The sequence below is a fragment of the Pelecanus crispus genome, chromosome 6 (genome assembly GCF_030463565.1).
Source record: "Pelecanus crispus isolate bPelCri1 chromosome 6, bPelCri1.pri, whole genome shotgun sequence".
In the NCBI taxonomy this organism is placed as follows: domain Eukaryota; kingdom Metazoa; phylum Chordata; class Aves; order Pelecaniformes; family Pelecanidae; genus Pelecanus; species Pelecanus crispus.
Genome location: NC_134648.1, coordinates 68,936,763 through 68,963,667, shown reverse-complemented (window position 1 = coordinate 68,963,667; position 26,905 = coordinate 68,936,763). Strand labels below are relative to the sequence as shown.

The following is a 26,905-nucleotide window of genomic DNA, read 5'->3' as shown; positions in this document are numbered from 1 at the left end:
TATAAGCATGAATGTTTTTATACAATCAACATTTTTTAGGTGGGATTGTCACTTTGGTATTCTCATTAGCTTTCATTTTTAGTATTTCAAAAGACTTTTTTTTTAATCTTCAGGAATGCATAATTGTAGGTTATGAATCTATGTATTAACTCTCAACTTCTGTTTGCACCTCAGTTCACTTTAAACTGTTTTTTGGTTTGTGTTATTAAAGATCCAAAACAAAACAAAAAACCCACTTCAAATGGACTCATGAGTATACTGTTATGCTGCCTACATTTAATGTTCTGTAACATTGGTGGCCTGCGATCACATTTCCATGAGACCTTCCTGCTTTCAGAAAACCATCTCAACTCTTTCTTATCCTGTCAGCTTTAAATGATGAGCAGAGTTGGTCAACATCGTGGTGTGTGGAGGTGCCCAAGTTAGGATTGGCACTAACTGGTCTATCCGTACGCATAGTGCCTTGTGGAGATGCTAGCTTGATTCAGGCGCATGTATATTCACTTCTGTCAGCTTACGCTCATCGCTGTGCTTGGTGAGGTTATGTTGGTGCTTGTTAGAGATGACATGCTATCTACTAGTGTAGCCCTCTACGCTTTGTTTACTGGGGAGTGTAAACAAGTCCATGCAGCCATTTAAGGAAAAGACAGTGACTGAATGGCTTAACTGTTTGTTCCTCCTCATTTTTGCAACACTGGCTTAAATGATCATTAAGTACATGAGAAGCAATATCATTACTGTTGAGATTCCTGTAACCATAGGAGACAGTTGTTAGCTGAAAGAAATGGGAAGCCCTGATTGCGTAGTTGGCACCATGCTTATTGTTTGCCAGACATAAAAATTTTCTTCTTTTCATCTATATTTTTGGCTGGCTGTTTCACTTGTGGCCTCCACAATAGTGGAGGGTTTCTCTTACAGAACTGAAGCATACTTTCCTTTTCTTCCTCTTTAGCTTTTGGGGAGCAAAATACGATTAGTACTTTGTCATCAGGTCTTCAAGAGAATACCCGTGCCCTTGCTTCTCAGGGCATATAATTTTCCTCAAAGTCATACAGCAATTCTGCCTGTAGGCTCCAAATGCTGTGTGATATGCAAACATTTATGATCTTTCTTGTGTTCCTCCTCCTTTAAGAATCTTCATTAAAAAACTTATATTCACTTATGGAGTCAACAGAATAACTGATGAAATCAAAATTGTCTCTGTGTTAGAGAATGCTTAAGTCTTCTAGGACTCCATGAGTCTATGTTTTGCACTTCTCATGCTTCCTGTCTACGTGTAGTGGAATGTCCTTGGGCCACAATTCCTGTTCCAGTTAACACATAAGATAACAAGTGTACTTGACAAACATCATGTCTCCCTTTTTAACACGCAGAGTGTTTGTTGCTTCTAAGAAACTGTTTTCCTATAGGCATTGTTGCAGACCTAGGTCCTGAAGAGCATTTCAGTAAGGGCAGAAAATGGTTTTAAAAACATGGTAAAGGAAATGAATTTTATTCTTGGCGTGGGTTTTCCAACCTGCGTGCTGAAATCTTTATTTTTCTTTTCCCTTTCAACTTTCTGTTTTTACTCAGGAAGATAATACCTAGGGAGAAGTCCTGGGTATTGAAGAAAGCCAGAGAAACCTTATGTTCTTTCTGCCACATACTTTGAGCATTTTGAGTATTGAGGGTCTCCTGTGTCTTCAGGTCTAAATGGCACTTTGCCATACTTACTGCTCCCAGGATGTTCGTCTAGAGGAAATAGCATTACAGTAGGCTAATTCAGATCTGAATTCTTTTGAAGTCAAAAGGAAAGAGAACAAGTGCATATCCTTTAATGAATCTTTAAAAACCTCTCTGAATGTTTCTTGAAGCTCCATATAATTTTACTGTGCTTTTACATCAAAAGTCAGATTTGTAATATGATTTTAATGTATGATATATAGGAGGAAAGCCAAGGAGCTGCACAAGTTGAGACTGTGAGACCCCGAGTTATTCATGTCAGAAGGAAGTCTGAGGAGATGCAACAAGAAGGTAAATCAATGCCAATAAGCAAACATAGTTCTTTCAGTTAAGCACATCGTTTTAAAATGTTGTTGTATACTGATGTATATTAAAGTTCTGATTTTTTTAAATGTGGTTTTCATTACTACCAGATTCCCAAAATTTCCAAACATTTATATATAGTGTGTATAAATCTGTGTACATAGTTATGGTATTGTTGGGGTGCAATGAAAGGATTGGAAATGTATCTGTATGTAAGTCATCAGAATCCTTGCAATTAAGTATGTATTTAAATTTTTATTTGCCTAGAGCATTACAATGTGCATATTATGTAGTCAGCTGAATCTTAATTGCTTTATAGAATGCTGTTCAGCAAACAAAATAGTCATAATGTGATAGATGGCAGTGGCTCATACACATGAGACAATGCAGGGGTACTAGAGGAGAACTGAAAGATAATACACAGTTAAGATCATGCAAATGTGGGGAAAAGAAAAGAGATTTTCAAGGTTAAAATGGCCTGGTTTGAGATGGGCTTCAAGCTAGTGTGTAACATAGTGATTTTCTTTTCTGAAGGACACTATGTATTATCTATGCATAACCATGCTATTTTTGGAGATTACTTAACAGTGTTTGTTCAAAGTGTTAAGGATGTTGCAGGAGAGGGAGAGAATATTTTTTGTTTATGTAGTTCAAGTCAGTGTTTGAATAACATAAACTGCATATTACTGCCATATTTAATTGTTTTAGGAGATAATAAGTTTGTGGAGGTGGTACAGAGATATGTAGCAGTTTTAATCTTACGTGCAAAGAACCGGAATCTATAAACTTGCATGTCTACAATATATGCAATTATAATTGCTTGACCCTAGAATAGGCAAATTTTTCTTTCAACCCCTTTTTAAAATAATTCTTTGAACTTCTTCCATTTAACTTTTTTAAAACATCTAATTGAATTATAATTCTGATGGAATTATTTAGCCTCAAATATTTATAAGTGGTAAGAAAAGCCCTAGGCCAATGTTATTGGTCACGGGACTTGGAACCTACTTTCAAAATCCTGGTTTACATGTGAAGAAAGTTATGAATAATGTAAAACGTAGCTTCTATGGACAATTAGTGGAAAAGCTTACGGAACTGAAGTGGCACACTGTAGTGCATGTGTATGTTTTGTTGTGGGGACATTTATCAACACGTGTTTCAAAGTGGGTAAGTATAGAATTTATTAAAAAATGGGGGTCAACTGTTTTATTTAATATTGGTGGAAAATATTGCAATGACTTTTTCTAATAGGAAGAACTTTATTTTTCCTCTGGTGTTCAGAAAATCCAGATTGCCTAAGGGAAGTGAATTTCCAGTAAGTTGAGTTGAGTATGACCTCTAAATCACCAAAAAGGAAATTACGTGGCAGGTCTGCCTTGCAGGATTGACTCGTTCCCAACTTTAAAAGCGGTTTTCCTTAATAGCGGTTATAGGAATCTTCCTTTTCTTTTTCTTCCCAACACTTGCTATTAAGCACCAGAGAGAAGGAGGAAAGGTGGGATAGTCTTCTTAACACTGTACTTCATGCTTTTACACCTCAACTTTGTCTCAAAGTGTTAACAAGACAGCACTTCCAGCCTATATCATTGAGTAGGGTGTTAGAGAGGGCTGGAAATGGAGTAAAATATTTTTTATAATATAAAATATATTAAAAATATAAATATATAAAATATATAATATATTTGATATAATAAAATATATCAAATCTCTTGTTTTCTGGAATATTTGTATTTTTTTAAAAAAAAAAAACATATACTGTAATACAAGGTATTTGGGCACAGTCCCACTATGTGTTGACCACAAGATGGCAGTAGTCAATTTTCTTTGAGAGGAACAAAAAAAAAAAAAAAGATGATTTATATACCAGGATAATTTAAATCTCATTCAAAGTATACATATTTAATGAGCCAATAAAAATCTAGAGGCTTTGCAAATGGAAACAACTGTCTGTCAGTTTTAACCAGAAGGTCTTGTCTCTATAAGCTTCACCACAGCAACTTAATCAGTCAAAAAGTTGAGGGTAAAAATTAATAAGAATCATTTGAAAGAAAAAATGAAAACTTGCAACATGGTAAGTATACATGGGTTTAAGTAAATACAACATTTCAAAATTAAGCACATCTGTTACTGTAATTTCAAAGCACCCTGTTTATAAAAACTTCATGTCAAATGGTTGCCTTTACTGAGATAGCAAGGGACAATGAGTACTTGCCTGAAAATGGAGAACCGTTTCAGAGACAGGACCATTTAGGTATTTTTTTCAGAGTTTGAAGGGTAAGTGTTTGTATTGGTACTAGAGCTTAGAAGAATCTGGATCCCTGAAATGAAGTGTGAATTCAGGATGTTGGGAGAAAAGGGAAATTGTTTTGGACTTAGAGTTGGATGTAAAAAAAGCATTTTTTTATTTAATTGATAAATACATGACAAGATTTGAATCATCTTTTGTCTATGGTCGTAAATATATATACGATAGAGCTTTCTTTTGTTGTTTAAAAAAAAAAAATCTTTGTGGTCTACAATGAACATGTGTTTTTACTGAAAGTAAGTTGATTGATGTCTTCTAATGAAAGTTGAAGTTCAGTAGGACTGTTACAATATCATGACCGAAAGGGGTAATGTCTCCTGAAAGTTACAACTGAAAATAAAGCCTGAATGTATTATTAATTGAAATGTGTGCCTTCTCTAGACATAGTGGAGACAGTGGTTTGAAAACATATATTTGTAGTATATAATATACATGCATATATATTTTTGGCTTTATAATACCCTTTAATTTTTGTACCATTCTTTCATATATCTTCACAAATTTAATGTGATAATAATTGTTGTGGTTGGTGAACACACGTATTTGCAGAATACAAGCATTTTCAGGCTTACATTAACATGATTCAGAATTTTTAAATTAAAATGAAAGAACAGGTGGCAATGCTTGACTGCAGAGCATTTTTAAACTTTAATATGAGCAGCTCAGAACCAAGAGGTAGATGTATCTTCACTTAATTATTTTTCTGCAGCACAGACTCTCAAAATGTAACCTAGAGAGGACAGCTTCATGATAGTAATTCCTTTTTATCTCCAGCTAGTGAATTATATTCAGGCAGCCGTAAGTACATGGGAAAGTAATATTGGAACACTAAGCAATTGGCTTTGTTGCCACAGAGAGATTGCACAATTGCTTGTGGGAGGAGATGATCTGTGCAATAAATGAATAAGAGGGCAAGAAGCCCTTAAAACAATCTGTATAAAAATAAAGCTTCCAGAGTCCCTGTTCAGTATCGAAAATGGGCTAGTTCTGTGTTAACATTGACATTATGCTGTATTGAAAACTGTAATATTGAAAATACAGATATAACTAAATACTTCTTTGCCTCTCTTCTTCAGCCAGACATTGCTCTGAGTTAGGTTTTGGGTTATTTTTTCTTAAAGCTATTGTGGAATGAGGCAAATCTCTAACAGATGCTGCAAGGAAGGAAGAAGATTAGGATAAGGCTAAAGGTCTTTATTTTTTTTCTTGGAACTGGAACTGTTTTGGTCAAACTCTTAACAACTATTCTACTGAAAGTTTACGTTCTCCTTAATATCCTGCTGTTTCTTTTTTTGGACTGAATTTCACTAAAGGCTTTTGCTAAAGACCGTCCATACCACCCTGAAAATAGCAGCTAGTGAAACAAAACAGAGCTATTCTTTCACGCTGTAGACAGTACCACCACCACGTGAGAGGTAGGAATAGTTTGCTCCTTGAATTTGACTAATTTCTGAGAGAAGATCTTGGAAATTGAAGTCATGAAATAAATTAGCTACAATTATGGCATTTTTCAAGCGAATGTCCTGTTAGAGTTTTATGTAAGTTTTTTCAGCACTTCTTCAGAACTCTTATTTCTGGTCTATTCTGACTCTGGTTTTCCTATACACTTACCTCCCTGTGCTATCAGATGGCTTATTGACATAATTCAGTTAATATGTTTTAGATTCAGGCAAGTTGGGAAATGCAAAGTTGCGTTTCCCACAGAAACTGTGTCTTTTCTATAAATAGTCATTAGCTTTTAGGTGCTCCAAGTGGTTTAGAACACCAGTTCTTGAAGAGTTTTCATTGCTTTTTCTGCACATGTGACCATAGCAGTTCCGTGATAGCCCATGCATTAGAAAACATGCATCTGAGTAATAATGCATTTTCTGTATGACCCCCGCATAAAATCCTCAGTAGCCACGCTTGAGAGTTTCTAGTTTGAATTACTGTAAGTCAACATTTAGCTGCGTTGCAGTGCGTCTGGAACAGGAGTTTTTAATTTCTTGGCTTTTGCAAATATTTATCTGTTAAGAAGTGCCATTTATATCTATGGTTACTTCTTTTCCCACTGAGTTTCTTCAGTTATTTTTCAGGCAAAATGTTAAAACAGAAGTTTGATTTTTTCGTAGCTTAAGGCGAAGTCTTGTGTAGAATTGTTATTGTAGACAATGATGTCCTTCTGCTGTGGGTGTGTTCTGCTGCTTCAAGTTAGGGTCCTGGGAAACCAAGCAGCAGGAACTGCTGTGGATTTCATGTGACTGTGCACATCCTTGCACCCGTTCCCAAAAGATCTCTTTCTGGAAAATGATCCTCTGGTCTCCTAGACCTGTCATTTCTTCCCTTCACTTGTGCAAAAGGCGTGAACAACAGGAACTTCTAGCAGATGAAGCATGAATCTCCTTGGTATGTTTTTGAGAATGTCATTTGATTTTTTTTTTTTTTTGAGGCATCTAAATTAATTGAAATTCAAGTGATCAGAGAAATGAAAAACAAAAAAACCCCCAGTTTATACTTAAAACTGTACCAAGCCAGCTCAAGCTGCGCCAGGGGAGGTTTAGACTGGAAATTAGGAAAAATTTCTTTACGGAAAGGGTGGTCAAGCATTGGAACAGGCTGCCCAGAGAGGTGGTGGAGTCACCAACCCTGGAAGTGTTCAAAAAACGGGTAGATGTGGCACTTTGGGACATGGTTTAGTCTAGTCTACCCTTGATTGGTTTAGGTGGGCTTGGTAGTGTAGGTTAATGGTTGGACTGGATGATCTTAAAGGTCTTTTCCAACCTAGACAATTCTATGATTCTATGATTCTATATTCCCTTGCAGTCTGAGGATTTCCTACTGACTGGCATGCTCAGGTAGAAGTCATTCTCTGGAGTCCAGTTCCGCACCATGTATCATCTGGCCCTTTTCTTACGGATCTACATGCATTAGGTTTTTGTTCACTTGGCAATTTTCTTCAACTTCTAAGAGGCTGAGAGTTGGTTCTCTTACTGCACGCCTCCTTAAATGGCACAGAGGGATACAGTGCCCTCTCACTGCTGCAGTATTGTCAAGACATCTCTCTGACCTTGCGCTGACGCTTTTGCTGTGGGAGGTATGCGCAAAGGCAGAAAACTTCTCCTTTTAGTCTTCCCTTGGTGCCTGTACAGATCATGCTTTACACCCGTCACGAAATCTGCACAGTTTTGTATATCTTCAGGTTTCCCTTGTACAGTCCTCATGAGAATCAACTACTGCTCTGTGCTGGATGTGGGTATGGTTAATCTTTGGAGGGAAGGTATTTTGCACTTTTGATACAGTAAAAAGAAGAAAGCAGGAAACCTTCCAGTGTGGGCTTAGGGAGTGTTTCTGCTCAGAAGTTTTAAGTTCAGGAGGTGAGGCTGGCATCTACTGCCCCAGTACTTAAGCAGGTGAAAGCAGTTACAGTTGCTCCTTTCTCCCTTTTGATCGGATCTTTGTGTTTAAAGTACACTTATTTTGTGTGTTCAGGGTGTATTCTTGTACCAAGTCCCTCCTCTGGTCTGTACAAAGCAGCAGAGGTTTTCACTGAAATTCCAGCACCAGATGAGTTTTCTATGTGGAAAGGGAAAGAAAAACCTACTCAAACTGACATGATGACTACTTAAAGGATTACTTCCTATGGAGACTGTCAAATACTTGGATTTTTACTTGCCTTTTTTCAGATTTACTGGGGCTCAATGTAAATATCCAGAAATCTCATCTGATTCCCTCCTCAAGCATAGATTTTAAAGGATTGCTGGTGATCTTATCCAGTGACCTGTGGCATCCCTCCAAGTGCATTTTATATATCATAAACGAAGGTTCAGGGTAATGACAAAATTAAGCGTGGTATTTCACTCATACCTGGGGGTTGTAATCGGCAATTTTTCCTAATACCCAATCTAAACCTCCCCTGATGCAACTTGAGGCCATTTCTTCTCGTCCTATCACTTGTTACCTGGGAAAAGAGACCAACACCCACCTCACTACAACCTCCTTTCAGGTAGTTGTAGAGAGCCATAAGGTCTCCCCTCAGCCTCCTCTTCTCCAGGCTGAACACCCCCAGTTCCCTCAGCCGCTCCTCATCAGCCCTGTGCTCCAGACCCTTCACCAGCTTTGTTGCCCTTCTCTGAACACGCCCCAGCACCCCAATGTCCTTCTTGTGCTGAGGGGCCCAAACCTGGACACAGCATTCCAGGTGTGGCCTCACCAGTGCCCACTACAGGGGGACAATCACCTCCCTGCTCCTGCTGGCCACACTATTCCTGACACAAGCCAGGATGCTGTTGGCCTTCTTGGCCACCTGGGCACACTGCTGGCTCATGTTCAGCCGGCTGTTGACCAACACCCCCAGGTCCTTTTCAGCCGGGCAGCTTCCCAGCCACTCTTCCCCAAGGCTGTAGTGTTGCACGGGGTTGTTGTGACCCAAGTGAAGGACCCTGCACTGAGCCTTGCTGAACTGCAGACAGTTGGCCTCAGCCCATTGATCCAGCCTGTTGAGATACCTCTGTAGACCCTTTCTACCCTCCATATTTCTCCTTATTTTTTCCATTTTTTCCTTTTTTGCAGGTTTGGGGGAGAGGGGAGTTGGTTGGTGTTGGTGTGCGTTTTTTTGTAGCTTGTGTCTCTACTGGCCAGGCATATTCTAAGCAGAATTCTCATTAAGAGGAGAGTACCTCTTGCTGCTGCATATCCCCTCTTAAGAGTTGGAATGTACAAGCTGAGAGCCCTAAATTGCTATTTCCACTTGGCAGTCTACCTTTGATCTTTCACCAGTTCCAGTTTCCAGTTGTATAAATCCACCTATTGTCTGCCTGTCTGGGGGCCAAGCTAGAATGTGATGCTTTTTCTTTTGTGTAAGGTTCTCGTGTGGTGGTGAATCAGCTGGAGTAGCTATGCATTGCAAGCAGGGTATGGTCTTGACAGCAAGTATTTAATACAGTCTCAGATCTCCTGGACACTAACACACTCCTCACCCATCTATCCAAATTGTTGTGCCAAAGCAGTCTTTCTCACAGCCTGTGTAGGATTCGTAAACACGCTAGGACCTGAGTGAAGCAGCTTTGTATTGTGTATTATGATTTGTATGCACTTGTACAAACTTACAGTAATTGCTGTTGCCTTCATTGTAAAAAGCAAAAAATAAACACACACAATAAACCCCCTTAAATGGGCACTGATCCCACTGGCACTGATCTTGAGTAACTCTGAATAAAAGCAGATGGTAGCAAGCTGACTAGGCTGACCTGCTTTCCCCTTTCACGCACACATCGCTTATATAAATGGGGGATGCGCACAAAAAATTAATGGGCTTGGGCAAGCCACCTAAGGACAGAGACTCCCCATGTACTTAATGCTTACATCAGCCCGAGGGCTGTTTCCAGTTAGCTCTTCTCTGGAGGGAGAAGTTTCTCACAAATTAGTGGTTCCACAGCTCTGATCCCATGGCTTAATAAGAAAGAACTGATGTGCATCTAGAAAGTAAGCACGCTTAGCTGTTCCGGTGCCTGTGTGTTGTGGTAGGTCATGGAAAATGATCAGAATAGTCTCTCCTGAACCTGGTCCTCATTTATATACGTATAATTGAGTCTGAAGTCCCTTTACACATCATCTTCTGTCATAACATTGTAAAAAGGCATTTGATTTTTATGGTCTTGTACTACTTTAATTCACATGCCTATTTGTTAGCAGTGATGGCAAATTAATTTAAATTGAGATTCCTAGTTGTTCTAAATGATGTGCCTCAGCATGTCACTATTAACAAGATGTATTGTAAGAAATAGCATTGTCTTATTCAGCAGAGTATTTGCTTGGAGTTAATACCTCCAGGAGTATACTACAGCCTCTACCAAAGATTACAGCCTGCAGAGACAATTTCCTGAATAAGATGTATTTCCACAACTCGGTCCCTATCGTTCTCAGCCTGGTACATCAATGCCAGCTAAGCTGGAGTCAGGAACCGTTCCAGCTGTCTTAGGTAGACCTGCTGCTGACTCTGCGTTAGTTCAGTTGGCAGATGCACTATAGGATCTTTTAGGATGATCAAGCTTTCTTGGATTAACAGTCATTTAAGCAGACCTCTTTATCTCACATTTCTTTTTTAGTGTGAAAGTTGCATTTCTTTTATAAAAGGCATCAGCTTCAGACCAGGAAGTCTTGATGCCTTTGGGTGCTGGCAACACATTGCACGGATACTGTGTGGTGACAGGTGAAGACAAGGAGTATTACAAACACATATTTCAACTTGGAGAAACATTTATAGCACTGCGATAGGAGAAGTGTAGGCTTTCTGTCTTCAGTATGTGCTGCGTTTGTTTTATTTTTCTGGTTGGCAGGGAAGGCAGATGTTGCCCTTTATAATTCAGTGGCTTGTGTATCTCTGAGAGCAACGCAACAGAAGGAACAGCTTCTGCTTTCCCCACTCTGTTGGTTTTGGTGATCCTTGGGCAGAGGCAGCTGGACACCCTTCAGCTTTACCTGTTGTTAAAGAGTTCTCAATTCAGCTTTTTAAAGCACTACGTAAAAACTGGAAGGAGCCAGCTGTTTGTGTGGGGAGTGACTGGGTAGAAGAGAAATTACTAGGACAAGAGTGTAGATGCCGAGTGGAGGTAGCTTAATGTGAGTGATGAATACCCCATGGATTCTACCCGTCTGCCTCCAAATCCCTTTTTATAAAGGAGATGGGGGATTTACAAAAGCTGTCATTCTCAGCCATTAAACTTTTTTTCTTTTTTAATGCTTTGTAGATTTTTGCACTGCTAGCAGAGGCAAGGCATAGCTGTAAAGTTATTAATAGAACCTAACTAGCCAGTAAAGACAGATATTTAGATGATTGGTGTCCACAGTCAAACTGTAATGTAATTTTTTAAATTTTACTGCTTATTATGAGAGGGCTTGACTTACCAGCAATTTTCATGCTCTTGAACAGTGTCACTACCTAAGTACTTTACGTATTTTTTTAGATACTTTAGGAGAAAACGGACCTTCTACTTTATGCACTGAAGAGAGGCCAGGTTTTTTCCAGCACCAGCTTCTCAATACAGTGATACAAAGACTGCCTATAATTAAATATAAATACATGTTTCCAGTGCCCATGTGATTAATTTCTTAAGATTAGAGCCCAGGAAACTTTCAAATAAGGCAACAGCATGGAGTAAATGTTATCTAGGACGTCTTCCAAATGAAGAATACTATATAAATAATGGTAATGCTACTCTGTGATAACATGCTGATTTTGAGAAATGCAGGCTGCCAAAGTAGCTTTCTTCTTAAAAGTAAGGTAAGGACTGGTGAGTGAAGATTAAAGTTGTCATGCGTGACCTGTTGCTCACTGCTGAGATTGCATATGGGACTGCATTTTGTAATAGTGTTGAATAACACATGCAAATGTAAAACTTGGTTAAAACACTTTTCATCTTCCATAAAACTAATTTTGAAAGTAAAATAAAACAAATCCTTATCTCTGAAATACCAGTTGCAAGTGTGCTTTTGGTGACTGCATTTGCAAGGAACAATAGTGAATGATGGAGATGGGTTAAATTTTGTCTGTGGACTACTGTGTTCTGGTTTTTATCATGAATGCTGTCATTCAGAAAAAAAACCCTACACCTAGAAAAACTTAATTTAGATTTAGAACCTTTGTATCTGTGCTGTCATTCTTCTCTAATCTAAAACTTATGTCTTGCTTCTAAAGAAGGAAGAACAGTTTTTAAGCACAGTTCTAAACAACCTGAGTGAAAGTTGTTGAGTGTGACACAAAATATGCAGCCGTTCTGTAAAATGCATTTTTTTTCCCTAATGCTTTGGCTGCAGGGAAGTAACTGTTTCTTTTAGTGTATGGCACAACTTTGACTTTCATTAACTCTTTCTTTTTTAATGTCAGATAGGCATGTAGTTTTAATACAAAATAGTAAATCATCAACCATATGCGAACAATGAAAATGTGTATCTCACATTTTCTGGGTCTGGTAGAATTACATTTATGTTTTGGCTCAAAACTATGCAATCAAAGCAGGTTAGACTTAATATGGGTTGACCTGCAGACCTCTGTCCTAACTCACGTTGTTACAGTAAAGTAATAATCTCGGGGTTCCATATCGTGGCCTTGTTTTATGCACTGTACATATTGCAAGACTTGGGCAGAGCTATGTTTGTTTAAAGACAGTCTAACAGCTGCAGTTTCTGTCCTTGTCAGGCCATTGTATCTTCACTAGGAGTAAAAGCATGGAATTTGCTGGCAGTTGCTTAATTTCTGGGGTTTTTTTAGTTTGTTTTTATAATCCTAAAACCATAATCACAGAACTTGAGAAAATTCTGTTATTTACTTAACAGCTGCCATTGTGCCCTGTTACGTAAATCAAAATTATAAATGGGAAGTATTTACTAGTTTGAGTTACAGTGTAAATACACGATTAACTTCTTAAAAGTGACTGTTGCTTATTTCAGTAATTGGACCCGCTCCTAGAGACAGGCAAGCAGGGAGATTACACAGGGAATGCTTGTTTCTGAAGATGAAGCTTCCTTCCTGATTAAAAAAAATAAAAAAAGAGAGAAAAGAAAGAGGGGAGCAGTTTCCTGTCGGAGTCCTCACTTCAGCGGTGGCCGGGCAGTCGTGCCTTCCCCTGCTCCAGCTGGCCTTTACATGCTGTCCTTTGCGGAGGCGTTCCCTGACAAACGATGTCCAAAACCATTTGTACAAGAGCATTTGGGGTTTGCCTCTACAGGCAGACCTGGGATTCAAAGAGATTTTTGCTCCTCTCTCATCTGCTTTTAAATGCAAGGCTACGACAGCCAGTATCTCTGAGGTTAAGGCTTGATAAAGGCTGTTTTGTTCCTAAGATTCGTAACCTTCTAGAAACAGCCTAATGAAGAGACTCAAGCCCAAATTTCAGCTGTATGTAAAAAATGTGTTCTGACCTCAACATATATGATGTGAAAAATGAATAATAGCAGCACTGCAGGCAAAATCTTCTCTTCTACAATGTGACAACCCACTCCTTCATTGGAGGTTTCAAGAATTTGGCTACGCTTTTGGAAATAAGCCTTACGATTCTGCCGGAGAGATGTTTTAGCTCAGACAGAGCGCAGCACACAACGGCTTTGTTGGAGTGTTGGCTCTGTGCTTATGGTAGGAAACTGCAGTAAAAACTTTACTTTTCTACCTACAATGTGTGGCGGTTGTTTTGAATGCAGCCAAGGCTGCAGTTTAGTCTTTTTTTTTTTTTTTTTTTTTTTTTTTTTTTTTTTAAGTAAAACCATGCTCTCACAGGCTTGAGAACCACTGCAGCTAAAAAGCTAGAACCACTTAAGATGACAATTAGGGCCTGACTCTATACTTCATTAATTCAGTAGGTGTTTTTTTTACTTTCTTTAAGGACAAACTCCCTTGCTGTCTCTGTCCAGTGTGGGCTGTTAAATGAGAACCATACATTCAGTTCTTTAAGCCAACTGCTTTTTGGAAGTCTGCATGGAAAGTCAAGCACTTAGAAAGAAGAGTAGACTTCATGTGTACCCATCGTAGGCCCAAGTGATGTGTTTAGGAGATGTTTAAACCATGCAACACGGCTAGCTTGGAAATCCGTGAACTGGCCATCAAGCAGTCTCCACCAGCAGTGAAGCTCAGGGCATGTGTGGTGGTGTGCTGAAGCTGATGGGTCCCAGGATGATGTGATTTTATAAGGCATCCAGGACATCTGTGTGTCACTGCATTTTGTAGACATACTTGCTTGGGTATCCAAGTATGTGACTGTCTTTCAGAATGTGCCATCCAGCCGTTCACACTCGTGTAGAGCACTGCAGTGCAGAGCCTGCCAGAGGGAATATTTTGAAGTATATGAAAAGAAAGTTCAGATGGTTTTAGTCTGAGAGTGAAACTGCAGAAGGCCCTTAGAGGTCTGACTTATTGTGCAATCTCTGTAAGCAATTTGTAATCAAAATACCTTTGCACATGTCACTTTTATATTTCCTGTAATAAAACAGCAAGACCAATTAAGATTTTGGACCATAATCTTCTACAAGCTTCTAAAAATGAATGGGTTGGGGGATTTTCTGAGTTATGGCTGAAATAGCCAATTTTTACATTTTTGATTGCTTCAAAAAAAGCTCAGTAATAGCCATTTTAATAGATTTTTAACTGTAGCCTGACAAATGAAACTGTTATGTGGTAACATAATTGATCTGAAGTTTACTTCTGAAGAAAGTTAAGTAAGAAACCAGAAGAACTCTTCACAAAACTGGAAGACATCTGTACTCCGGTAATCCAGCATGTGACCTACTGGGCTTTATGCATTTCAAATCAAAAAGAATCAGTAAATATACTGCCATATGCATGCAAATGTGTCTAATAACACACTGTGTGCTGTGTATCTGTAATGTTATTCTGACACAGTTCAGAAAGTTGTCTATGGTCTTGGCATTCTTCAGGAAATATTAGATTAATATAGCTGCCTTTGTCATAGGATTTTTTTCTTGTTTAAGTAGGTGTGTGAAGGCTGGTGCTACATAAATGAATTATACGGAAGACTTTGGAGGAAGAGGGGGCTTGTAAACGAGACTGCAATTAATGAATATAAGAATTAGAAATCAAAACTTTATGTTTAGTCTGAGGAGAAACAATTCCTTAAACCGTAACCACATGGCTGTTTCTTGTTTGCATCAACTCCGGTTGACTGTTATTGTCTTCTGTTAATTCTCTGGGGCAGTGGCCTGACTTTGTTGAATGAGCCAATTGTTTTCCTTTGTGTTGCCCATCAAGTAAGTCCCCATCTGGTTTGTATCAGACTGTTTTCACAGCCAACAACTGCTGCCTTTTCTATATCCTGACACTTAAGGGCCCCATGCTATCAAAGCATTGCTGTGATAGCCTGTCTGGCTGGGCCCATACAGCTGTGCCTTGCAGCTTGAAACTATTACCCAAGTAATGGTAACTTAGAACTTGAACTGGCTCTTATTCCCATTGGTGTCGTGTGTACAGTGAACAGAATACATTTTTGTTGAACTCCGTGTTCAACAAAAAATTCTTTAAAGCTCTCATTTTAGTTTATATGATTGGTTTAGTTTTTATTTTCCAGCAGCTTCCTGTATCTAGAGGCAGTTTTGTGTTCTTCTAAAACATTAATGAGTACAAGACAAGCAATATTTATTTAAGGCACTGTTGTTATTACTTACTTTTATGGTACATTAAAGCTCAATAAGAGAAAACTAAACAAGCAAATTATTCTTAATGAGGATTTTTCTTATCAGATTGAGAATACTTTTCCAGGAAACTTTCTGTGCATGATAAGTGCAGGTTGTGCGAATAATGCTACGCCTTGGCTACTGTGCTACTCGCTTTCCAAGTAGCTATCTAAAAATACAGAGCAATGAACAATGAGTCTGCATTAACCTGTTTATTTCTCCTCTGAAGGAATAGGGAAGGATTGGATAACTCTGTAACCTGGGCAGTAAAACTATTATTACGGTTTGCATTGCAGAATCACTGAGAGGTCCCAGGCATGATCTAGACCCCTTTCTGCCAGGCTTCCAGGAGACAGTCCTGTTCCGAGAGACCTTGCAACATGTGCGTTCTCTCTCTCCAAGATTTAAAAAAAAAAAACCCAACATTGCATCAAATAACAGTGACATTCAAATGTTGTCTTGTATAAAGAAAGATGATCTCTAAGCATTTGCTCTCTTCTGCTCTTGTGTAGGCCGTGCCTGTGTAACTCGGTGACAGAGTAATGATAAGGGGAAACATATTCCCCAACTTGTATATGTATTGAATTTTAAGTATATTCTGGACTCAGTTCTTCCATGATATTTAAGAGAGGGAGAGAAAGAAAAAATGGATAATGCATTTAATATTTCTGGTCTTACTGTGACTGTGTGTGCAAGAAACTGCTAGAAAGCAGATTGATTTATCTAATACTTGCAGAGTAAGTGTTTCTGAACTTGGGAGTGTGTGTTTGTGTATATCATGTGAATGAATTTGCTTTAAGTAAAATACTGGGGAGCCATTAAATTCCGTGAGACGCATGAGATAAGGGTGGTTTTTTTTTTTTGCCTTTGTGCTTTTCATACTAGTACACACTGGGTGTCATTGTGGCAGATTAGGATTGTACTAAATAATTGGGTTTATGTCATTGTCAGGTATATGGAGGGTTTGCAAAAGCTGCTTTCTTAAGGAGCTTTCCGTAATTGCTCTTCCTATGAACCCTATAGAAATTCAGGAGTTGCAGTGTGTGCTCTAGAGCCGTGAACGGACCCAGGCATCTGCGCCGTTCACCTGCCCAAGTCATGTCCCATCAGCACCCAGTAGCCCACACCTCTGCAAGGAAGCTGCTCCCACGCATGCCGATTGGATTTCTGTACACGCTCTTTCCAGTGCAGATTTCCGTGTACTGTGGCCAGGAATATTTAAACCCAGACAACTGATAAATTAATTTCATTCAGGCTGCTTACAAGCTATATTAATCATGCTTGTGGCCCAGAGCAATGAAGAAAGCTATTGATGAACTGAGTGCAACCAGGTTTGGCACCAACAAGTTTGAACTGGGACGAGTCAATGTCAAAGTGGCGCAATGCTTTCTAAAATAAGTTGGCACTAGATACCAGAAGGAGTTGTTACCATCAATTAATGCGGCCAGCATCTTCAAAGTTTCAACTTGCGTGTGTATGTGCAGCTTCAGAGGTAAAGAACGCCTGCCCAAATGAGAACCTAATGTAAACGAGTATGTTCAGTGTCTTAGAAGGCATTGCTTGACTGGTGCTCGAAGAGTTGTGCAGAGCAGCTCCTGGGTTGCTAACAACAGTTGTTGGTTTCACTGTTGCTGCTGGGGAACCGTTGGTCGGTAGCACAATCTTCAAGAGTGTTGCTGGGAGCAGTCTGCAGTGTTTTCCCTGCTTTTAATAGCAATTAGCAGCGATGGAGGTGTGTGTTGTATTAAAATCAGTAGCAATGTGCATAAGAGAGAGTTAAGAAGGTGGTATATTGCGCTGAGTATGTAGCATAGATGTAGAGCAATACATTTCTGCAGTTCATTTATTCTGCTGATTTAGAGCTCAGATTCACCCGAGTATTGCAAAGGAATTTTGTTTTCACTCTTTCCCATGTAACAGGCCAAGGTTCTTGGATTTTTTTTTTTTTTTAAACAAGGAGGAATGCTTATCTCTATTTCACAAAGTTTAAACATTTTAGATTTTAACAAACTTTAAAATAGCACAGGATAAAAACATATATTTACTCTCAGACCTTTCCAAGTCTCTGGTCCTGGGCATTAACTTGTAGAGGCAGTGTTACTTGTCATCACGCTGGGTACTCATTTCAAGATAAGGTTTAGACGGTCTTTGGCAGAATAGGGTCTGGACACTTACGGAATGGCTGTCTCCCAGCAGATCTTCCAGTAAAGACATTTAATGTTTTCCTTATTTTAACATACACTTACTTATGTAGATTACGACAGTATTCTTTCTGAGCTAATAGAAAAATTGCTTGCCTCTCTAAACTTCCAAGAATTGCTTATTCCTAATGCATTTTTCAAAGTTAATTGACATGAACAAATGGTAAGACCTTTAGTGGCCGTCTTCTGCTGTTAAACCAATGGCTTGAAAGGAGGTCTTTTTACGAAGTTTGTCGGCGTGTATGCTAGAAATGTGTGTAGAAACGTCCTAGTGTTTATTAGAACGTATCGCTGGAAAATGCTAACTGTATAGGGCTGGTTTTGTTCTGTCTTGTTTTGTTTTGTCCTGGGGAAAATATTCACAATCTCCTTTTTAAAAGGTGTAATTAGAAAAATTGAGTAATTGTGCTGTAGATAGAAGCATTTTAATATGCCAGATCTTTGTAATGGTAGTACAGTAATAGGAGTCTTGGCAAACTGTTTCCATATGGAGAATCCCTTGACTTTGTAAGTGAAAATCATCAAAACAACTGCATAGGGTCATATGAATATTTAGAAATTAGAAGTATTCAGAACAGAGAAATAGAGCACTTTTTTGTGGTAATTTAGAAAAACACTTGTTATTTGAACATTTTTTTTATTTTTAGTATATCTTACATAATTTTTTATTATAAGAATGCATTTAGTGACTCCATTATATGTGAAGAGTGACTTGCAATGAGAAACTTATGCCCTGCAGCACTGCCTGAAGAGCTGTGCAGTACAAAAAGGTTTCTGTTTTCTTCCTGATGATGCCCGTCCCCTAGCCTTCATTCAAATCTGGGTGCCGATTGCTGCCATGGCTGGAGGGGATGGAACCTTCTTGCCCAGGAAATTCTCATGGCTGTTTGAGGGAGAGCACATCAAGGTCTCCCATCGCACTTTTTAGTCATAGAAAGTAGCTTGTGACTTCTCACACCAATTCACTAAAAGTTGTCCTCTTACATTCCTAACAATTTTTTTTAACAGTCACGTAGCTGAGGAGTTAATAGGGCTGGGTAGCGTGCAGTGCTTAGTAAGCATAGGCAGCACAAGCATCGCTGCAGATAACATGCTCCGTCTTGACCTGCGACGTACTGAACCTGTCTGATAAATAGAGATTGTCATTTGCCCCGAATTATGTGCATCCCAAGTGATACGGACAAGCACACATCAAAGACTGCATAAGAGCAGCGTGCTGCAGTAATTGTTGGTAAGTTAACTGTGCGGGCCAAACTGATCTGAACAAAAATTGTGAGGCGCTAAGGGACTCTAGAGCAACCCAGTATGTATCCTGGCTAGTAGGCTGGCTTCCAAAAGAACATCATTTGCTTAGGGGATCCCCTCACTGGGACACCCATCTTCATTGAAATGAACTGGAAAGATCTTCATTTTCAAACCCACCACAACCCTAATTTAGGATGAAACATCATTGAATTTGTTCATTCCATTTTAATTACTTGTGTAAATTATTTTTTAATTATTTTTAAATAAAAACAGACCATGTAACTTCTAAGAATTAAGAATTTTTTTTTTTTTTTACACTTGCCACTCCCCATGTAGGCTATGAATGCTATTATGTCTAGCGCTGTGGTACGATGTAGATAAGCTGGAGGCAGTATTGCTGCAATTAATATTGTTAAGATATGAGGTCTCAGTGGAGCCAGTTCTACTGCTAGGATTGCAGTGAATGATTCTGCATCCTGAGGGAAGTCTGCATAACATTATCTTAGAATTTAGTGTGAATTCCCGCTATTGATCATTCGAGTCCATTTTCTTTTTGAGCTTCTTTATTTTGCTTCAGATGCTGGCATTAAAATGTCTTTTGGATCCCCAAACATGAAGGTGTGAATAACAGAGCTGAATATCTTATACAAGCATACTTTTAAAATTACCTTCCTGTCCACTTGCCTGTTAGATTTTGCAGAAAATGAGAAAAAGATTGGTATGTAGGTGATACTTAGTTCTACTGAACAAATAAAATATTAATTACACAATTAGATATGCAGGTTTTTAATTATCACTTGTCAGGTTCTCCTGATTCCACCAGCTGTTTACCTAGGTTGTCTCTTGTGGATTTGGAGATTACTCCTCCCCCCAGCCCTTGCGCAAAATCCACATTTTCCTGCTGTTTTTCAAAGAGTCTGGACCAGTAACGAACCAACTCCTCCTTTTTTACTTTCGAATAAAAGCCGCTGCTTCAAGGTTTACCGCAGACCCCTCATCTCAGTTCTCCTCAAGAAAATGGTTGCAGTCAAGAAACAGCAGTGCTTGAAAGTTGAAAGCCTTTTTGTTTCTAGCCAATTGCACATCCAAAAATCACAGGCATCTGTACAGAAATATCAAACTGACTTTTAATATTTCTTCTTAGTATTAATAATTATTGTAGTTATTTGGAAAGATCATTACGCATCTTTTGGAAGTGATTTGCTGGGAAACAACAGCAAGAGTTGTGGCCAGGGAGCAAACTTGTTAAGCATTGAGATATTCTACAGAGCAAAATATGCCAGATCTAAAGGAGCAGAGTAGATTTTAGGCACCAAAAGGAAATATTTATTTAGTAAACTCTGCAATCTCATTCCTAGATGTTTTTGGAGCTGCTTTCTGTCTGCCCTTCCCTACCGGTCTCTGTGTTAGGATTTTGAAAAATCTGGTTCTAGTTTATTTTACGTATTTCTAGTTTTTGTTCTGTTTAGTGTTGCTGTTGGTGGGAATATAGCATGTTTTGGAAAACCACTGAACCTTGAACTCAGACTTGAGAGGAAGAAAAATCATTTTCAAATATTCTGCTTTGAAAAATTTGTTAGCTGCTTAGCCTGTGTCCCACCCTCCTTTACTGACTCAGGATCTGAATTTATTTTCTTTTCAGAAATATTTATAGCTAGGATATACATTAGGGTTTAAACAAACAAACAAAAAAAGAAAAGCGCATGTGTGTATGCATGTTTATTTTCTGTGTGCTTTATGCAGAGTTTCTGTAAGTACATTACACCATGGGAAGGTGGAATTTGCCAAGTTTAGGTCAAAACTTGAACTGAACTCATACTATATAGTTTTCTGTCTCCGCTGGTGTCTGTGGCCTACTTATGGAGGTTTATGAGTTGGCTGAAGCCTTTGAGAATGAAACCGTGTTTTTTCAGCTCAAGCAGTAGACTCATGCTTTTAAATCCAGACATTTTTGGCTCAAGTCCTACCGATGTCAGTCCATTTCTGTAAAACAACTGAAGTGTTTTAATTGTAAATCTATCCCTTTCATGTAACTCAGCCCTAGAAATTTGGCCTAAGTTTGCCTAGAGTCTTTTCTGTTTGTCATGGAACTGGCTAAGTTAGGGGCAGCCTGTTTCTGAGTTACGACAACACAACCGCATGCATTGCAGAGCACCTTGGTCTTGATTTCTGTCTTTCTGTCCTAGTGGGAGGCAGCCGTCTGACCTGCAGCCAGGGGCCCCGTGCTTAGCAAAGCATTTACGCAACGGGAAGAGAGTCCCTGCCCTAAAATGCTTGAGCATTTTTGCTTCATTTCTGGCAGAGCTGAGAAAGGACACCTTTTCCACAATAACATAAATATGCATATATGGATTCAAGGCGGCCAGGGCTAGAAAAGTGGAGGAGCTATCATTTCTAATGAATGGAGGATAATTTTGTCTGAATGATTGGATTATTTGAGAAACTGTTGATGATCTTGGTTATTCCTGAGAATGTTGTATTCTTTGCTATCTGGAGGCCATGTGGCTAGTTCCTTACCATACCCACTTTCAAATGTATAAGCCATTAAATTCCAGAAGCATTGAATTATGTAGCCAATATGCATGGTATCGCTAGACATGAGTCTGAACTGGAACTACTGTATATAATTATAATTAGTAACATGACTGACATTGCAGTGTATTTTCTCCTTTCAGTGTACCCTTCAGAATTGCTTACATCAAAACACGGATGTTTCTTGTCAGTATGTGTTAGCCCAGCAAGTCTGGAATAATTTTGATTTTGCCAAAAATGCTGCTTCTTGGTAACTTGCCTGTACATCCACATACGAAAATGAGTGAATTTTTCGTTGGTACCCTACAGATATCCATGGAGACATGGATCGGACACGCGTTGGCACAAATATGTATCTCACATCTTTACTTACAGGTAAGATGAGCGGATAAAGTGTTTCTACTGATAGTGGTTCTGTTACCTTTGGGCTTGTAGGTATTCTTCTACTTTACAGTCATTACTGTAAAGAATTTCTGACAACTCTGTTTCCCTGCTAACAGTCTGTGTAACTATATCCCAGATTTAAATCTTTTTTGTAGGGAAAAAGCAAAAAAAACCTGAGGCAAAAAAAGAAAAAAAAGGTACTTTCATTGAAGATTTTAAGATGCTGAGTTACAGATTTGCAGGTGCTGTGCTGTCCCCAGTGCTCTGAACACTTGAGATAATGCCATCTGGAGGAAGTTATTTGTTGGGACAGGACAGTGTTTTAAACTTTGAAGTCAGTAATAAACAAAGTGAAGCAGCTGGAATCTGGCAGAAGAAGAAACAAGCCATTCATATCAACCCGTGCTATTAAAGGAATGAGAGCACTGCACTGGAGTTGTTTTTACATATGCTTGGAAGGTTATACTTGCTCTAGAAGTTAGCTGCTTCAGTTGTTACGTTAGAGAGTAGAGGTAGGGTTGCTGGGGGGTGATAGTTGGTTTTAAATTTTAGGAAGTAATATGTAGGTAATTAAAGTAATTATGGTTCTAGTTTTATACTGAAACAATAACCTGGGTCCTGATCCTTCAAATCCCTCCCTATTTAGTGTCTTGAAGATAGCTCTTTTCACTTACAAGATAAGGGTCTGGCTTACCTCTGGATAGATTAAAAATAGAAGTTTTATTTAATGTATGGACACCGACTTGAAGGAGTTAAAACACGTGGTTTTTATTTGGCTTGAAAGTCAGACTTGTTTAGTCTTTTTATTTTGCCAAATAGAAAAATTTAAAAAGAAAGATTTAAAGATTTTTCTTTGTTCTTATTGTTGCCATATGGTATTAGTAACCAAACCTCCCTTCTGTGTGTTTAATTCCTTTTCCATTTGGCATACATTCACGATACACTTGTATATACCATACTCGGTGTGTGACAGTACCTCTTAGAGAAAAACTCCCTTCACAGGTCACCGGATGGTTGACACACCATTAATTTTTATGTTTCTGTTAAACAAAGATCTGGAAATTTAGTACCGTACATGAATTTGTTATAGATTGCCAAGAACAGGAAAAATCTCTAATATGAAATCTGACCTTTTCCATCGGTGGGTCACCAAGATGTTTTCAGTCACTGTTGAGTTTCTACCAGTTAAGGACCCTTACACACTTACTAAGAGTGTCAGTTTTCACAGTTTATATGAATGTATTCTATTAGATAGTGACAATTAATTTGGAGAACTGGAGGTCACCTCAGGGCACACGTTCCATTTATTGGATTTTAACAAGGAAAATTTTTATAAATACATCTAAGTACATGATTACAAAATTGTACTGAGTACTTCCAGAGCCTCTAAAGAGGGGAAAAAAGCTGTGAAGATTACCTGCTTTCCTGCCCTGCACTGCTTTGTAAACGGAGGAATTTTCCATTCCGTTTTTACGGCATAGCAGATTATAAGCACCGTTGCAATTTGCATATTGGTGGTGGTGAAGATCTCAGTGTTTAAGAGGAAACGATCTTAGCGTTGGTTATGAGCTGTTCTCTGATGGGGGGAAGAAACGGGGAAATAAAATGGAATATCACATTGTTAAAGAGGGAGCTGGCCAGGGACTACACATGTGCTATGACCGGTGTACAGCAAAAGGCAGATACAGACCTCAGTAAATAACATATATGTGAGCAGGAATACAAACATTTAAACCTGCATGCTTGTATTTGTGTATTTATTCACACACCCATCCCTATATGTATATATGAATGTGTCTTATGCACTGTGCATGCACAAGGTTCCATTAAGCAAAAGTTAATAATGATAAAGCACATGTGAGAATAACTTAGTAGTTGTATCTTTGGGCCAACGTAGAATTTCAGGACTAGCAGCTTTCTATCCTGGAAAGTTACAGTCATGAAGCAGAATCTTCCATGTAGCTGAGATAGGTGATCCATAGGTTTTTTACAGTTAAAATGTTGAAAATCCAGGTTCTGTATTTTCTGCATGCATCTAACAAAGTCAAAGACTTCAGCTTTCTGCCTTTAAAAAAAGGGAAATTTTTACTTCAGGTATTTTTAAGCTGATCTTTAACGATATTTAGATAACTCAGGACCTGGTAACTTTTCTGTTGAGCAAGTAAATGGAATTATTCTTCTAGTTTTTCTGTCCTTTTAGCGTTTTATATCTATCATAAAATTCATAAAATTGAACTATAGCATGTCTGTGAAATTTATCAGAATATGTGTTAGGAAGAATGTAGACTAATACGATACTTTCTTTCAGCACCCCAGAATCAGATACTTGGGAAGTTACTACAGAGTCTTGGGAGAAGGGAATATTCTTTTTTTTTTTCTTTTTTTTTTTTCCCCCACCTTTTTTTTTTTTTTTTTTTTTTACAAACCTGAAAACAGCTGTTGAAACAATGACATCATGGCAGGTGACATGACTGTGGAAATTATTAACAAAGTCAAGCTTTGAAGGCATCAATCTACATACAGTGTTGGAGAGTTGCTTTAGTGTCTAGGGTAATTTACAAAGTTTCCTCAGGCATTACACATTCACATCTTTACTGTGTGTCAGCTTCACATCTAACCACATAAACGCTTTGCTTTGCTTCAGTTCCCTTCTGAATAACCTATTTTTGTCATGCAAACATGGCTATGGACTAAGCTCGTGGAAGTACTTCTGGAAAAAGAGAACACCTACGTTCTTTGCACACCTTTGTGGTGTTACCATAAATGTGCTTTTGAATGACGTTCAGAAGATGTAGAAGTTCTCATGTCTCCTCACTGCTCGTGTGTTAGGTTTGCTCAGGCCCATGCCAGCCCAAGCTTTGGCAGCTGCGCTTTGTGGAGGGATTTGGGCTGGGGGTGACGCGGGCTGTCCAACTAGTGAGGACAGTCTAGTGAAACTGTGGACATTGCTTCTTGCAAAGTGCGTAAGCGGCTGTGGCGGGCAGGTGACGTGTTGATTCCCTGAGGACACAAAAAATGCTCTTGTGCTCTTGCTACCTCTCCAGAGCTCTGCCTTCCTGAGGGGCAGGAGGCTTGGCTGGCACAGGTTGCTCCATGTACTGGCTTTACTGTCTTTGGCCTCGTTTGTCTTTGACTTCCTAGGCTGTTGGCTGCTGTTCCAGCATGAAAACCACCGTATGAAATTTTATTTTAGCAGTGGGCTTTTGTTGTTTTAATTAGCCGTTTGAAGCGTGCTTTGCTACAAGTCAGATGAAAGCAGATTATTACTACAGTGACATAGTAGATAATTAACTGGGGTGAAAGAAAGCCTAACTTCTTGGTTTTATTGGGAAAATAGTGTTTTAATTACCTAGTCTATCACAGAGGAGGGGAGAATTGTTATAGCTTATTGGAATAAGAACAAACTCTGAGAGAGCCTTTGCTGCTGTACACAGACGCATATTATGTTTGTTTTGCTTGTCACTGGTGCACTTAAAATAAATCTCCCAAGGACAACTGAAATCTGAAAATGCTCTTTCAGTAGTTTTGTGAATGTTGTACCATTCACCCAATGCCATTTCTCCTGTCCTCCATCGTTCTGCGTCTGTAGCCTGATTCACGTCTTGCTCCCTCTGCTCCATGAATTGATTCATCTTGTCTCCTTCCTCTGGCTAGACAGAGTGACTCTTGCCCATGACTTCTCCCTTCCCATCTCTCGTATCTGGCCACAGGTTGTTTTCTACCCCTCCAGCAGTTCCCAGACAGGGGGACTTCTCAGCGCTGCGGTGATCTTTCACAGCTGCTCAGCAGCCAGTGCTGCTGGAAACTCCGTGGGACGCGTCCCCGTCCCTTGCCGCGGCTGCTGGCGTGGCGGTGGCTGGGCTGTGCCGGGGCTTGTCCCTCTCCCAGGGTGTCCCACGTTTGGCAGGGTCAGATGGCAAGAATGGGAAGTGGCAAGGTGCCATCTCAGGCTTGCTGGAAGATGAACGTGGCTTGTAAAGTCCTGCAAGCCACATCTCTAGGGGGGAGGCTGTGTACATTTTCTCCGGAGTCGGTCAGAGATGAAAGAAGGGAGATAAAGCACAAAGGAGTAGCAAGAAGGACCCTTCATGAGCCAGGGAAATGGGTTGGTGATAGGGAAGAGCTAAAACAAATTCTCACTTGTGTTTAAGGCAGCTGAAGCATTGACGGGGTGTTTTTCTCCGTAGGACTTGTAGCCAATGGCTTCAACTTGGATCGCTTTGCTTTTTATGATGGTATATATATATACGTGCTGTTGAACAACCTGAGTGTTTTCTAAGGGTTTGATGCAAACACGTATAGATGGAGTTTAGAAACAGTGTGTCTGCAGATCTCAATTCATTTCTGTGGAAAACACCAGTATACATATTTGAAATTGTTCTGGGCCTAGTAGAGATTATGTATGTACGTGTGTGCGTGTATATATGGTGTATCTGTACGTAAATACAGCCCAGTCTATATATGCACAGAAATTCATCCCTTTGTTAGCTGATAAGGAGAACTCTGATGGCTAAAGCAGCACGCTTTGAAATGCCTCAGAACTGTGGGCAGTAAGGCTGTCCGTGTCTTTGTGTTTCCATGGAGTGATGCAATATGCAGATGCCTTCAGTACAGTTTTGTTGTTTATCATAGACAGCAAATAATGTGTTTTGTTCTGCTTTTTTAATTCTTTTAGGAGAGGATGCTGCCCCACATTTAAATTCCCATGTGTCTCCAGCAAAGGTGTCAGTGAAGCTGCCTTCCATGAACACAGACAACCAAACACAAAGTATGAGTAGTATACGTGGTGATTCAGATTCTTCAGGGACAGATACGTTTTAAAGCTTACGGCTTTTTATGACAGTCGCTGTCTGAAGATTTTGTCATCGGTGCATTTGTCTGCCTAGTGTGATAGTCTGGATTTTTCATCAAAATACCGGTCTTTCAGTACTGTTTCTTTTCTACTATTTTTCTTACAATTTTGTTATGATTGTAAATTTAGGCAATGATTCTGTTTGTGAATATATCAAATATTTTAAAGCAAATAAAAAGCAATTCTTCCAGAATCGTTGTGAGTTTA

The 26,905-nt window shown here is 39.1% G+C and overlaps 1 protein-coding gene across 1 annotated transcript in view; it reads left to right on the top strand.

The window, feature by feature from the left end:
- The window catches only part of KIAA0586 (KIAA0586 ortholog), a 76,830-nt gene extending 50,163 nt beyond the window's left edge, over positions 1-26,667 (top strand). Inside the window, exons 30-32 of the mRNA XM_075711804.1 lie at positions 1,926-2,013; positions 21,772-21,837; positions 26,522-26,667. Of these exons, the coding sequence (XP_075567919.1) occupies positions 1,926-2,013; positions 21,772-21,837; positions 26,522-26,667 (300 nt within the window). The remainder of the gene's footprint in view (positions 1-1,925; positions 2,014-21,771; positions 21,838-26,521) is intronic.
- Positions 26,668-26,905: the final 238 nt, after the last annotated feature.